This window comes from Octopus sinensis, linkage group LG30 (assembly GCF_006345805.1).
Source record: "Octopus sinensis linkage group LG30, ASM634580v1, whole genome shotgun sequence".
In the NCBI taxonomy this organism is placed as follows: Eukaryota; Metazoa; Mollusca; class Cephalopoda; order Octopoda; family Octopodidae; genus Octopus; species Octopus sinensis.
This window is the reverse complement of record NC_043026.1, coordinates 8,084,124-8,099,597: the sequence shown is the minus strand read 5'-3', so window position 1 is coordinate 8,099,597 and position 15,474 is coordinate 8,084,124. Positions and strand designations below refer to the sequence as shown.

The 15,474-nt window shown below is 37.3% G+C and overlaps 2 protein-coding genes across 7 annotated transcripts in view; both read left to right on the top strand.

Moving 5' to 3' along the window:
* LOC118768538 overlaps nucleotides 1-15,474 on the top strand; it is a 492,176-nt gene that overhangs the window by 411,719 nt on the left and 64,983 nt on the right. The gene's annotated exons all lie outside the window — the stretch shown is intronic.
* LOC115226758 (inositol hexakisphosphate and diphosphoinositol-pentakisphosphate kinase 2) overlaps nucleotides 1-15,474 on the top strand; it is a 65,380-nt gene that overhangs the window by 27,019 nt on the left and 22,887 nt on the right. For 3 of the 5 annotated variants that reach the window (XM_036515257.1, XM_029797779.2, XM_036515256.1), the window contains exon 6: nucleotides 6,389-6,454. The exons of the other annotated variants lie outside the window; for them this stretch is intronic. In XM_036515257.1, coding sequence (XP_036371150.1) covers nucleotides 6,389-6,454 — 66 coding nt within the window. The remainder of the gene's footprint in view (nucleotides 1-6,388; nucleotides 6,455-15,474) is intronic. 5 annotated transcript variants of the gene reach the window in all.

Here is a 15,474-nt window from a genome sequence, read left to right as displayed (position 1 = left end):
TTTTCATGTGGATTTGCGTGTTGAAACAGATTTTGTTGTATCTCAGGAGAGTCATTATTCCAACAGTATACACGCACACATACACAAGATGGGCTTCTTTCAGTTTCCATCTACCAAATTCACTCACAGGCTTTGATCAGACCTGAGGCTATAGTAGAAGACACCTGCCCAAGGTGCCACGCTGTGGGACTGAACACGGGACCTTGTAGTTGTGAAACGATTTACTTACCACCCAGTGACACCTGCCTATATTGACAAATAATAATAGAAGTGAAATAGAACCAATGCATGTGTGCTTTTGAAATTGGCATAATGACCGTCCCAAGATGTTTATTTTTCTTATTTATTGCTTCTGCTGGCACTACTTAAACACAGAGGTCCCAGTGAATCTATGTAATGATATGGAGGGGAGGTAATCTAGTTTTACCAAAACTACTGTTAATGATGTAAGGGGCCCCACAATATCGTCTGTTTTTACCCCGATCTTTTCCCCCACAATATTGTCTGTTTTAACCCTTTAGTGTTTAAATCGGCTGTATCTGGCCCAAATATTTTACACATTTTATGCTCAAACTGGCCAGAACCAGCATCTCACACCTACCCTGCAATGTCATTCTAAAAATAAGCAATTATATCTTTCCTATCTTGAAGCTACAAAACAATCTTTATATATAAAAATGAAGTTGTGTGTGTCTGTCTACTCTGATGTAGATTCCTAACTACTCCCACATTTTGCTGTGCAGTTTAACCAAAAGTGGGTATCTTATAGTCGTGATTCATATCAAGCCCTTCTGGGTATTAGCGTGCGTCTACGATGAGTCTGATTTAAAAAAAAAATTTACCATCATTTTTCTGCATTTTTAATGATTTTTGCTCGGTTTATATAAGGGAAGTAACTCTCTAAAAATGCTTAAATTGCTATTTCCCTTACAAACCCGAGCAACGCCGGGTGATACTGCTAGTATCAGATAGACTTTTTTTAATGTGAATAAATAAGGATTACTTTTGACAAATTAATCTGAATGCTAAAGGGTTTGTTTTTACAGTGCACACTTTTTAGGGTTAGGGTTATGGGTTAGAGTAAGGCGTAGGGGTTAGTTTTAGGGTTAGAGTTTGTTAATCTGAATGCTAAAGGGTTTGTTTTAACAGTGCACACTTTTTAGGGTTAGGATTAGGGGTTAGAGTAAGGCGTAGGGGTTAGTTTTAGGGTTAGAGTTTGTTAATCTGAATACTAAAGGGTTTGTTTTAACAGTGCACACTTTTTAGGGTTAGGATTAGGGGTTAGAGTAAGGCGTAGGGGTTAGTTTTAGGGTTAGAGTTTGTTTTAAGTTTTTTTAATGTGAATAAATAAGGATTACTTTTGACAAATTGATCTGAATGCTAAAGGGTTTGTTTTTACAGTGCACACTTTTTAGGGTTAGGGTTAGGGGTTAGAGTAAGGTGCAGGGTTAGTTTTAGGGTTAGGGTTTGTTTTAAGTTTCAGCTTATACAAGGACTGCTTATGTGATGCCACAGTAGTTTTGGTAAAACAAGATTGCCCCCCCCCCCTTAGATGCGTCGGGACCCCTGTATTTCAGTAGTACCCTTCTGCTCTAACATTGCTAGTGACTTAAGGCAGAGGGGATGCTGTAAATGAAGCTGCTTCAGTTGGTGCTGGTGCTGCACATGGAACATTCTGGTAATAAACTCTGCCTTGAATTGTGTGTTGTTGTTGAAGATGCTGTCTTTACTGTGCTGAGGTTTTAATAAATCATCATAGAACTTCACATTTGTGTCGTGTATTGAGTACTACATTTGAGATTAACCCACTTTTAAACAGAACTCAATGAAAATAATGCAGAATGTATGTGTATTACATGTATGTGTGTATGTGTGTGTTTATATATATATAATATTATATATATATATATATTAGAAGAAATGAGGTAATCAGAAGATCGGATGGTTTATATTTACAGATATTTATTTATATATTACATTTTTTACATATATATCATATCACTTAGATCATTAGCGCTTTCTCCCATTCTAGTGTATATATATGTATATATAATACATACATACATAATATATATATATCATATATATATATATATATATATAGATATATATATATATATTAATTAGAGACAAAACCACTATTTTGCAAAACAAACAAGGAAAGACTTAATCAATACATAAAATTTTAATGAAAAGTAAAAAAACCCCACTACAATTGTTTCATGTCTTGATCGACAATCTTCAGGTGGATTTCCGATTTTCAAGTCAGTTTCAAATATTGTTTCATGTCTTCAAATGACATTCATCAGGTAAAAAGAAGAGGGAGACTCCATAATTTGAAACTGACTGAAGATCGGAATCCACCTGAAGATTGTCGATCAAGACATGAAACAATTGTAGTGGCGGTTTTTTTACTTTTTATTAAAATTTTATGTATTGATTAAGTCTTTCTTGTTGTTTTGCAAAATAGTGGTTTTGTCTCTAATTATATTATATAATATTTTACTATAAATTGGATTTAATCCTAAATCTGATTTTTTTCCCTGTAAATTTGGATTTATTCCCTAATATTTATTATTATTATATATATATATATATATATATATATATTATATATATATATATAACATATATATATATATACACACACAAACATGTGCATATATTTATATTGTATATCTGCCTATATATATATGTATTGTATATCTACATATACAATATAATATATATTACAACATGTGTGTGTGTAGTATTATATATATATATATATATATATATATATATATACACACATATATATATATATATATATACATACATATATATGTACATACATACATATCATACATATATATTTATATAAATATATATATATATATATGAATATATATATATACATATATACATACATATGTATATACACACACACACGTGTGCATACATTTATATATATATATATATATATATATATACATACACACACACACACACACATGTGTGCATACATTTTTTTATATATTTATTGTGTATCATATAGAAATACAGTAAGAAGTTTCCAAATAGGAAAGCGCTAGAAAGAGCAGTAGAAACCTCAAAAACTTGGTATGTATATAATATATATATATATATATATATATGTATATATATATATAATATATATATATTATATATATAATATATATATACATATATACATATACATATATATATATATATATATATATATATATATATATATATATATACATATACAATAATACATATATACATATACATATATATACATATATACATATACATATATATACATATATACATATACATATATATACATATATACATATACATTATTATATACAATACATATATATATATACATATACATATATACATATATATAATATATCCATATATATATATACATATATATATACATATACATATATATATATATCCATATATTATATATACATATATATATATATATACATATATATATATCCATATATATATAATTGTATATATATATATATATACATATATATATATGTATATATATATATATGTTTTAATCTTGGAGGCCTTAGTTGCGCAAGTCAAACCCAGTACATATCTTTTTGAGTCTAGTATTATCAGTTTGTTTTTTGCAAACTGCCAAGTTATGAGCGTAAACAAACCAACACTGGTTTTACAAAGGACATACATATATATGTGTGCATTCTAAATATGCCAACATAGAAAAGGTGCATTTAGAACCGATGGTATATGTGGTGTGTGTATATATATATATTTGTATATGTATGTGTTTTGTCAAGCTGAGTAAAACTGTGGCTGTCCATACATATATGTATGTTCCCTACATCTCTCTTTCAGCTGAGAGGTCCTTCCCTTGAGGGTTGTGAGTGCTGGTGTCATTTACAAAAGCTGTGAGGCCCCTGTGCTAGTGCCACGTAAAACTGCCTGTGCTGGTGACACTAAAAGTATTTTTTTAGAATTTTTTAATTCTATCTAGTTTCAGCTCACGAGCTGTGGCCATGCTGGGGCACCGCCATTTGGTGTTGCTACATGATTTTACTTCACGAATGCTTTTTAGCAATTGCCATTTGGTGCACGAGAGAGTGCGATGCAGCTGCCCTCATCTGCACCTCCTGCCGTGAAGTTGGTTCATCTGGGACACCTGAGAGGAAGAGATTCAGTTTTATTTTAAAGACATCTGCATCCACCCCATGCAAGTCTCTCTGGTCCTTCAGGAGGATATTGAAGAGCTGTAGGCCTCTGAAGCCCAGCCTGTCACAGTATTTTGTCCTACATCTTAATGGCAAATTTTGGAGTCATTGGCACTATGCAGTGGCGCCCAGTTCTGGTATTTGTGTAACTCTCAATGCAAAAGTTTGGTACAAGTCCTCCTAGGATCTTCGTAAAAGTGTCTTTGCCAGTGGCGCATAGAAGTGTCTGTGTCGTTGCCAAATAAAGGCACTCGTGCTGTTTCCACAGAAAAGTGCTATTCCTGGTGCCATATCAAAAGCACCCTCTACTCTCTGTGAAGTGGTTGGCATTAGGAAGGGCTTCCAGCTGTAGGAACCATATTACAATGGGCAACCGGAATCTGGGCAACTCCACAGCTGGTCTGATTCTGTCAAACATTCCAATCCATGCCAGCTTAGAAAGTGGATATGATGAGGCCTGTTATAGGGTCACTCTGGGTTTCTCACCATAAAGGGTGTTTTATGGCATAGCATCAGACCCTACGGCTTTCCCCCTCCATACTTTAAAGAGGCCATAGGCCAACAAGTCTTAGGTTTTGATAATATGCCATAAAGATACTCTTTATGGCAACAAACGCAGGGCAATCCTATAAACTTTGGCCTTCACCAGCAATAAATATAGACTGCTCTACTTCTTAGAGTATGCCTCGTCTCTGAATTTTATGTTTTTCAAAACAAAAAGAACCGATCTATATATATATATATATATATACAAAATAAGAAAATGGAGGAATAGATTTCCATCAATCATCAACTACTAGATAATACCAATTCATATAATTTATTAACTAATTATTTAAGAACATCCAGATCAAACAGAATAATACAGAATAAAACAGTATACATCAATAAGTAAGATAATACCATAAGAACAATACATATAAATATAAAATGGATCTTACAGCTGTTCCAGCCTGTAGATAAGAGTATCTCATTATACTCGTATTAGTCAGATGTATTATTGGATATTGGATAAATGTTATGCCATAATGGGTTACACTCACAACCCCTATCTCACTTTGTATATATATATATTGATATATATTTATATTGATATATATATATATATATATATATATATATATATACATATATACATATATAAATAAATATTTTGGACAAATGAATATATGTCAGTCAGTGTGTTGATGAGTTGACTGAAGCATTGGGCATGATTTGTGCTACCTGGTATCATCTGCAGTTGGGGTATATTTCCATTGATAATCAATTGTTATGTCCACTAACACTGTGTCTTTGGCGAGACTTTATGTATGAATGTACTTCGTGGGACCCGGGCTGCAAAACGGATGGAACACAAACATGGTGCATAGGATCCCAGCCATAAGGGACTGCAGCAGGACGGGTCGAGATGATGGTCGTACAAAATAAGGACCAATACCTATTCCATCTTCTGTTTCCTTAATCAATTATATATATATATGTATATATATGTATATATATATATATATTATACATACACATATATATATACACACACACACACAACTATATATATATATATATACATATATACACACATATATATATATATATACACATATATATATATACATATATATACACACCACATATATATATATATATATATCATATATACACATATTATATATATACATATATATATACACATTTAATATATATATACATATATATATACAGATTATATACATTTATATATAATATACATATATAATATACACATTTAATATATATATACATATATATACATATATATATACACATATATATATACACCTACACACACATACTTATATATGTGCATATACATATATATATATACATATATATATGTACATATATATATATACACATTTATATATATCTATACACATATATATATATATATAATACTATATATATATATATATATACATACATAATATATATTATACACACACATATATATATATTACACATATATACACACACACATACTTATATATGTGCATATATATACATACATACATGCGTGCCTCTAAATGAAAAAAATATATTTATATATATATATATATATATATATACACCCATCCCTTATTTGTTGCTGAAGAAATAGCGTTAAGTTTTCCATCCCTTAATTGCAGCGGTGGTTGTCAGCTAGCAATCTTGATGATGACATAAAATATACCCGACCTGTCAGTAGGTACCATGTGAGTTCAAATGACATAGTTTCTTGTTGATTTTTTTTTTTTTTAATTCATTTTTGTTTCTGTAAATTGTAATTTTTGTTTGTAATTATATATTTTCACAATATATTTTTAATATCGATAATAAGAATGCTGATATTGATAATAGCAATAATAATAATAATAATAATAATGATGATGATGATGATGATACTAATATATTACTATATATTACATAAGTGATTTGTTTGTGAAAAATTCAACAAAGGATATATAAACCCCTAAACCCCTTTAAAAATAATTACAAACAAACTGCTTGCTGTTACTGGCTTGGCTTTATTATAGCTTCGTGTGTGCGTGTGTGTGCGTGTGTGTGTGTGTATGTGTGAATATATGTATTCATGTGTGTCACATGTACAATCATGTTTGTATGTATGTATGTATGTGTGTGTATGTATTTATGTATGTAATGTATGTGGTGTGTGTGTGTGTGTGTATGTATGTATGTAATGTATGTATGTATGTATATATGATGTATGTATGTGTGTGTGTATGTATGTATGTATGTATGTATGTATGTATATATGTATGTACGTGAGTATGTAGGTATGTATGTATGGATGTATGTATGTAATGTATGTATGTATATATGTATTTATGTATGTACGTATGTTTGTATGTGTATATGTATGTATGTGTGTATGTATGTACATATGTTTGTATGTATGTATGTATGTGCTTGCTTGCTTGCTTGCTTGCTTCATGCTCTTGCTTGATGGGGCTGGGGGTCATCCATGGTCCCTGGTCTCAGAGACATAATCATGCATAGAACTGACCAGGTCCACCCGTGTCCTCAGTCATTGACCTTGAGTATGCGGACAATAGCACCCTATTCAGCAACCTGATTGACCAGCTCAGGCTTGCGCAGACCATTTACAGAGAAGAATCAGCAAAGGTGATTTGGGTGAAGACCAAGCTGATGTGTGTTGGAGGAGGCCCAGACCCCATCCTTTCTTCATATTGGCCCTTACATTGTGGAGTTTATCAGGTCCACAGATGCCCACAATGGAGAGCTGTCTCAAGATATCAACTGTAGATATGGCTGGTTGCTGGGCTCATGTAGTCTCAAAGGAAGCATCTTTGGTGCCACTGCTCTATCTCTCTATATGAGTGTATAATGTGTTTGTGTGTGTGGTGTGTATATATATATATACAAAATAAGAAAATTGGAGGAATAGATTTCTTTCAATCATCAACTTCCAGATAATACCAATTCATATAATTTATTAATTAACTAATTATTTATATTAAATAGGAACATCCAAATCCAACAGAATAAAACAATATACATCAATAAGTAAGATAATACCATAAGGATAATACATATAAAATGGATCTTACAGCTGTTTCAGCCCGTAGATAAGAGTATCTCATTATGCCCATATTAGTCAGATGTATTGAGGTAATATGCAGTTAAAAATGAGTTAATTATATATATATCTCAAGGCCTCGTCAGAGATTATAAAGTACAATTATAAAGATATAAAAGGAAGATATAAAATACCTTCGCCCATATAATACAATAAATGAAATAATTGCATTGCAATTCTTAGCATTTATGTATTAGCCTTCTGGGTACTTTACTGGCAGTATATTGGATAAATGATATCCCATAGTGGGTTACACTCATAACCCCTATCTCACTTTGTACTTTATATATATACATTTAATGTAGGATAAAAATTTTTTCGAAAAAAAATTTTATCAATGGCCAGCATATTAAAAAATACCTTTAATGGTTAAAATTATAAACAACTTATAAATAAGGGCAAACGAAAAAATTTCTAATGGCAAATATGCCGAAAATTGGACATATTGTCTATAACCATATAATTTTTCACAATACGCACGCTACTAGAAAAAAAGCTGACAGAAATTTCTAAAAAATTCCATTATTACCATATCAGACCGATTCCAGGGTTAGTTCATAAGAACCCTCCCTTCATCAGTGATAAATGTGGCAAAGAAATAAATGATATACTTAGTAAGTATCTCAATTATTTCTTACGAACTAACCCTGAAATCGGTCCGATATGGTAATAATGGAGTTTTTTAGAAATTTCTGTTGGCTTTTTTTCGAGTGGCATGCGTATTGTGAAAAATGATATGGTTATGGACAATATGTCCAATTTTCGGCATATTTGGCATTAGAAATTTTTTCGTTTGCCCTTATTTATAAGTTGTTTATATATATATATATATACATAATATATATATATATATAATAATATATATATATATATATATATAGGTGCTGGAGGGGCGTGTGTGGTAAGTAGCTTGCTTATCAACCATATGGTCTGGTTTCAGTCCCACTGCGTGGCACCTTGGCAAGTGTCTCCTACTATAGTCTAGGCCAACCAAGCCTTCCGATGGATTTGGTTGACGGAAAGTGAAAGAAGCCCGTTATATATATATATAACATACATATATATATATATAATATATATATATATAATATATATATTATATATAGGTGCTGGAGTGGCTGTGTGGTAAGTAGCTTGCTTATCAACCATATGGTTCTGGGTTCAGTGTCCCACTGCGTGGCACCTTGGGCAAGTGTCTCCTACTATAGTCTAGGCCAACACCAAAGCCTTCCGAGTGGATTTGGTTGACTGAAAGGAAAGAAGCCCGTTATATAATATATATATCTATATATATATATATATATATATATGTGTGTGGTGTGTGTGTGTGTGTGTTGTGGGTGTGTGTTGTGTGGCTGTGTTTTTGTCCCCCTAGCATTGCTTGACAACTGATGCTGGGTGTTTATGTCCTGTCACTTAGCGATTCGGCAAGAGAGACCGATAGAATAAGTACTAGGCTTACAAAGAATAAGTCCTGGGGTCAATTTGCTCAACCAAGGATGCTGCTCCATCATGGCTGCAGTCAAATGACTGAAACAATTAAAAGAATAAAAGGAAAGAATACATATATATATATATATATATATATATATATATAAATATATATATGGTGTATACAAGACATGGACCCTTTACAGGTATCATGTAAGGTCCTTGAACGCCTCTATCAGAGATAGCTGTCTGAGATACATTCTGAATGTTGGCTGGTCCTTGCGCACCCCAGGCACAGAAGGCATCTTGAAGGGAGCCTGACATGCTGAGCATTGAAACGATGGTGTACAAGTGAGGTTTATGTTGGACTGGTCACCTTGTTCAGATAAATGATCTGAGAACCCCTAAGCAGTTTCTTTACGGGGAATTTGTTTATGGAAAGGCCCGTTACCCCTACTCCCAAGAGCAACAAAGACAACATTTTAAGGTTAGTGTAAAGTACTTGCTGAAGGCAAGTGGAAGCACTCCGTCGGTTCCGACGACGAGGGTTCCGGTTGATCCGAATCAACGGAACAGCCTGCTCGTGAAATTAACGTGTAAGTGGCTGAGCACTCCACAGACACGTGTACCCTTAACATAGTTCTCGGGGATATTCAGCGTGACACAGAGAGTGACAAGGCCGGCCCTTTGAAATACAGGTACAACAGAAACAGGAAGTAAGAGTGAGAGAAAGTTGTGGTGAAAGAGTACAGCAGGGATCACCACCATCCCCTGCCGGAGCCTCGTGGAGCTTTTAGGTGTTTTCGCTCAATAAACACTCACAACGCCCGGTCTGGGAATCAAAACCGCGATCCTATGACCGCGAGTCCGCTGCCCTAACCACTGGGCCATTGCGCCTCCACCTTGAAGGCAAGTGAGATATGGGCGGTCAGTTTCAAAAGCAAAGCTTGTCATTGTCCCAGATGGAGGAAATGAAGAAAGGAGGGGGTACTTTTGAAGAAAAGGGCATTTTTCATGCTGAGCTGCTTGGAAACACACCACAGTGTAACGAATGGGGGGAAGCTTTGTCTGCAATATTTACAGATGTGGGTTTATCAAGAGCTGGGCTTATTAGTTAGCAGTGGAGCCTCAGGTGTTAGGTATAATTCTGTCAGAGTACACAGTGTTCTTAGTGGTCTTCTGCAGTCACAGGTGTACAGCCACTATGTATATGTGTTCATGATGTATATACAGGTATGTGTGTATATGTATGCATATGTGGATGTGTGTATGTGTGTGTGTGTGTGTATAACGTGGCCGTTGCCTGCGCCACCCCACGCCGACTGGCCTCAGGCGCAGTGGCACGAAAAAGCAAAAACATTGCCATTGTGGCATTGCCAGCCTTGCCTGGCATCCGTGCCGTGGCAAGTAAAGGCACATCCAATCGTGCTGTTTGCCAGCCTCACCTGACCTCCGTTGCCGTGGCACATAAAAGCGCCATCCGATCGTGGCTGTTTGCCAGCCTCACCTGGCCTCCGTGCCGGTGGCACATAAAAAGCGCCATCCGATCGTGGCTGTTTGCCAGCCTCACCTGGCCTCCGTGCCGGTGGCACATAAAAAGCGCCATCCGATCGTGGCTGTTTGCCAGCCTCACCTGGCCTCCGTGCCGGTGGCACGTAAAAAGCACCCACTACACTCACGGAGTGGTTGGCGTTAGGAAGGGCATCCAGCCGTAGAAACATTGCCAGATCAGACGGCCTGGTGCAGCCTTCTGGCTTCCCAGACCCCAGTTGAACCGTCCAATCCATGCTAGCATGGAAAGCGGACGCTAAACAATGATGATGATGATATATATATATATATATATAGTATGTCTATTATGTACATATATATGCATATGTGTATTTAAACATGTTTACATGTGTGTGTGTTTTGTATTTATGTAATAAGTTGTTTTTGTCATACACAAATGTGTAGGTGTGTGTGATTACTGTTTATATATGTAGGCGTTTGTGTATACGATGAGCACGCACATGCACATGATTGCATGTGTATATATGTGTATGTTTATTTTATGAGACTGAGGCTTTTCAGAATGCTTTACAACTTTTCACTTTGTCACTTATTGATTCTTCATATGTATGTTCTGTGGTCGAAAGGCTCCTGAAACAGAGCTTCCTTTGGTAGGCAGGCAATTGGAAAGCATCTGTTAAGGAACCCTTGTGGAATTCTACCAAATCAGCTGATAGATGCTGAAATTTTAGTGCATTAATTCCTAGAAATGTAGATGCATGGTCTTACTGGCTAGAGTGTCACACTCCTGATTGCAACGTCATGGTTTCGATTCCTAGGTCAAGCAGTGCATTGTGTTTGTGAGCAAAACACTCCATTTCACATTGATTTGGTTCACTTAACTGTAAATAAATAACCTTGCAGTGGGATGTTGCAATTTCGTCAATTACACGCCATGAAAACCTGGCACTGGCCCTTTGAGTTCCAGTACTTGGGACAGCACCTCCTTTTCTTCATTCCCAGAAGGACAATATTTTCAAGGTTTGGTAAGTAGGAGTGGCTGTGTGGTAAGTAGCTTGCTTGCCGACCACATGGTTCAGGGTTCAGCCCCACTACGTAGCACCTTGGGCGAGTGTCTTCTACTATAGCCCCAGGCCAACCAAAGCCTTGTGAGTGGATCTGGTAGACGAAAACTGAAAGAAGCCAGTCGTATATATGTATATATATATATAGGTGTAGGAGTGGCTGTGTGGTAAGTAGCTTGCTTACCAACCACATGGTTCCGGGTTCAGTCCCACTGCATGGCATCTTGGGCAAGTGTCTTCTACTATAGCCTCGGGCCGACCAAAGCCTTGTGAGTGGATCTGGTAGACGGAAACTGAAAGAAGCCCGTCGTATATATTTATGTATAGTATGTGTGTATGTGTTTGTGTGTCTGTATTTGTCAAACCCCGCACCTCAACATCGCTTGACAGCCGATGCTGGTGTGTTTACGTCCCCGTAACTTAGTGGTTCGGCAAAAGAGACCGATAGAATAAGTACTGAGCTTACAAAGAATAAGTCCTGGGGTCGATTTGCTCAACTAAAGGTGGTGCTCCAGCATGGCCACAGTCAAATGACTGAAACGAGTAAGAGTAGAATAAGTACACAAGAATAAGTATTTGGCTCAACTAAAGTCTAGCAGATGACTACACAAGTAAAAGAGTAAAGAGTAATATATATATAATCATCATCATTTAATGTCCGTTTTCCATGCTAGCATGGGTTGGACAGTTCAACTGGGGTTTGGGAAGCCAGGAGGCTGCACCAAGCTCCAGTCTGATCTGGCAGTGTTTCCACAGCTGGATGCCCTTCCTAATGCCAACCACTCCTTGAGTGTAGTGGGTGCTTTTTACTTGCCACTGGCACAGGGGCCAGAGGAGGCTGGTAATGGCCGCGATTGGTTGCTGCTGTTTATGTGCCACCGGCACAGACGCCAGTCAAAGCGGCACTGGCATCGGCCACGTTTGGATGGTGGTTTTTACGTGCCACTGGCACAGGTATCACAACTACAATTTCCATTTGATTTTTTGATGTTCACGTACCTGACTCAATAGGTCTCCTCAAGCACAGCAGGTCACCCTACGATCCAAGGTAAGCACAACAGGCTGTCCTGCGAGCCATGAGCCCACTTCATTTGTCGGGTCTTCGCAGTTATAGCATATCTCCAGAGGTTTCAGTCTTTCGTGAGGCCCAACGTTCGAAGGTCATGCTTGACCACCTCATCCCATGTCTTCCTGGGTCTACCTCTACCCTAGTTACATCCAGTGGATCATGCTAGCTTCATTTCTTTCGAGCCTACGCATGTCCTCCGCAGTCACGGCCCATGTTTCACTGCCGTGAAGTATGGCCCTTCGCACACATGCGTCATACAATCTACCTTTCACTCTGTCGCCAGTAGGGGTACAAGCTTTGTAAACTTTGCCAAGGCTATTCGTATTCTAGTGGCGACACTCCCTGAGCACCCCCACCCACTACTAACTTGGTCACCTAGGTAGCGGAAGCTATCAACTATTTCTAGTTTCTCCCTGGAGTGTAATAGAATCTGTTTTTTGAGTATCTGTGGTGTCTATTACACCTGTGCATCTGCTGCACATGAAAGCTATCTTCTCGGTTAATTTTCCTGCACTTCTTATGTGTCCATAGCTTACACTGGGTACGTCTTATGGAGTTTCTACCTACACCTTTTCTACAGATCGAGCAGGGCCACCTACCTGAGAGGGTGTGTGATGAGTTCGCTTTCTTACTTACTAGAACTTTGGTCTTTGCTACATTGACTCTAAGACCTTTTTGATTCTAAACCTAGCTTCCACACCTGAAATTTCTTTTCTAGTTCCGGTAGTGATTCAGCTATGAGGGCCAGATCATCAGTATAGAGGGGCTCCCAGGGACAACCTGTCTTGAATTCCTCTGTTATTGCCTGGAGGACTGTGATGAATAAAAGGGGACTGAGGGCTGAACCTTGGTGGACTCCTCTTTCTACCTGGAATTCTTCACTATACTCATTGCCAATCCTAACCTTACTAACGGCCTCTCTGTAAAGAGCCTGTACAGCCCTTATTAACCATTCGTCAATCTCCAGTTTCTGGATCACCCACCAGATAAGGGAACAGGGGACCCTGTCAAAGGCTTTCTCCAAGTCCACAAAAGTTTATCTTTAGCTAGATATTTCTCCTGCAGTTGTCAAACCAGGAATATGGCATCAGTGGTGCTTCTACCCGGCACTAAACCGAACTGCATCTCATCTAAGCAAACTCTCTCCCTAATGAGATGGGCTATGAGAGAGAGAGAATGATCAGTAGGAGCTGCGAAACATAGATAATGGCAGTAAGGTTCCCAGGTGACCCCATAATGCACAAGGTGAGTAGAAGTGGATGGTGGTAGGTTACATGATTGTATGGGAAAGTGAATGAGGGGTGGGGAGGAAAATGGGTTGGATTGAAGGGTGGATGAAACAAGAACTAGCAGAATTAGTAAAAAGGTAATAGTTATAGGGGTGGGGGAAGGACTCCTTCTGTGAGTTCCATCCACTGTGAGTGAATGGCACTTTTTTAGGGAGCTGCTAGCATCCATCTGTTACACATGACCAAACAAGTACAGTCTTTCATCTTGCACAGTGTGTCTAATTCCTACAAATGTGTGTGTGTGTGTATATATATATATAGTGTGTGTGTATCATCATCATCATCGTTTAACGTCCGCTTTTCATGCTAGCATGGGTTGGACGGTTTGACCGGGTTCTGGGAAGCCAGTAGGCTGCACCAGGCCCAGTCTGATCTGGCAGTGTTTCTACGGCTGGATGCCCTTCCTAACGCCAACCACTCCGTGAGTGTAGTGGGTGCTTTTTACATGCCACCGGCATGGGAGCGAGACGAGGCTGGCAAATGGCCATGATCGGATGGTACTTTTTACGTGCCACCGGCACAGGTGCCAGACGAGGCTGGCAATGGCCATGATCGGATGGTACTTTTTACGTGCCACCAGCACAGGTGCCAGACGAGGCTGGCAATGGCCATGATCGGATGGTACTTTTTACGTGCCACCTGCACAGGTGCCAGACGAGGCTGGCAAATGGCCACGATTGGATGGTGCTTTTTACGTGCCACCTGCACAGGTGTCACGAGGCTACAGTCAACTTTAAAAAGGGACTCCCAGGAAAACCAAAATACTTGAAAACAAATCCACACAGGCAGAGAGGAAGGATAACGAAAATCAATGACCAGATATTGATTGATTTTCATTACTTTTCCTCTCTGCCTGTGTGGATTGTTTTCAAGTATTTTGGTTTCTCTGGGAGTCCCTTTTTAAAGTAGAAAAAATAGCTAAGGTTTTTTGGCTGCTATTTCTAAACTTCGGTATGTGGTAAAGCAAATCTTTGCCGAACCCTAATTATTATATATACTCTTTACTCTTTTACTTGTTTCAGTCATTTGACTGCGGCCATGCTGGAGCACCGCCTTTAATTGAGCAACTCGACCCCCGGACTTATTCTTTTTGTAAGCCCAGTACTTATTCTATCGGCCTCTTTTGCCGAACCGCTAAGTGACGGGGACGTAAACACACCAGCATCGGTTGTCAAGCAATGCTAAGGGAACAAACACAGACACATACACAAACACACACACATACAATATATATATATATACATATATA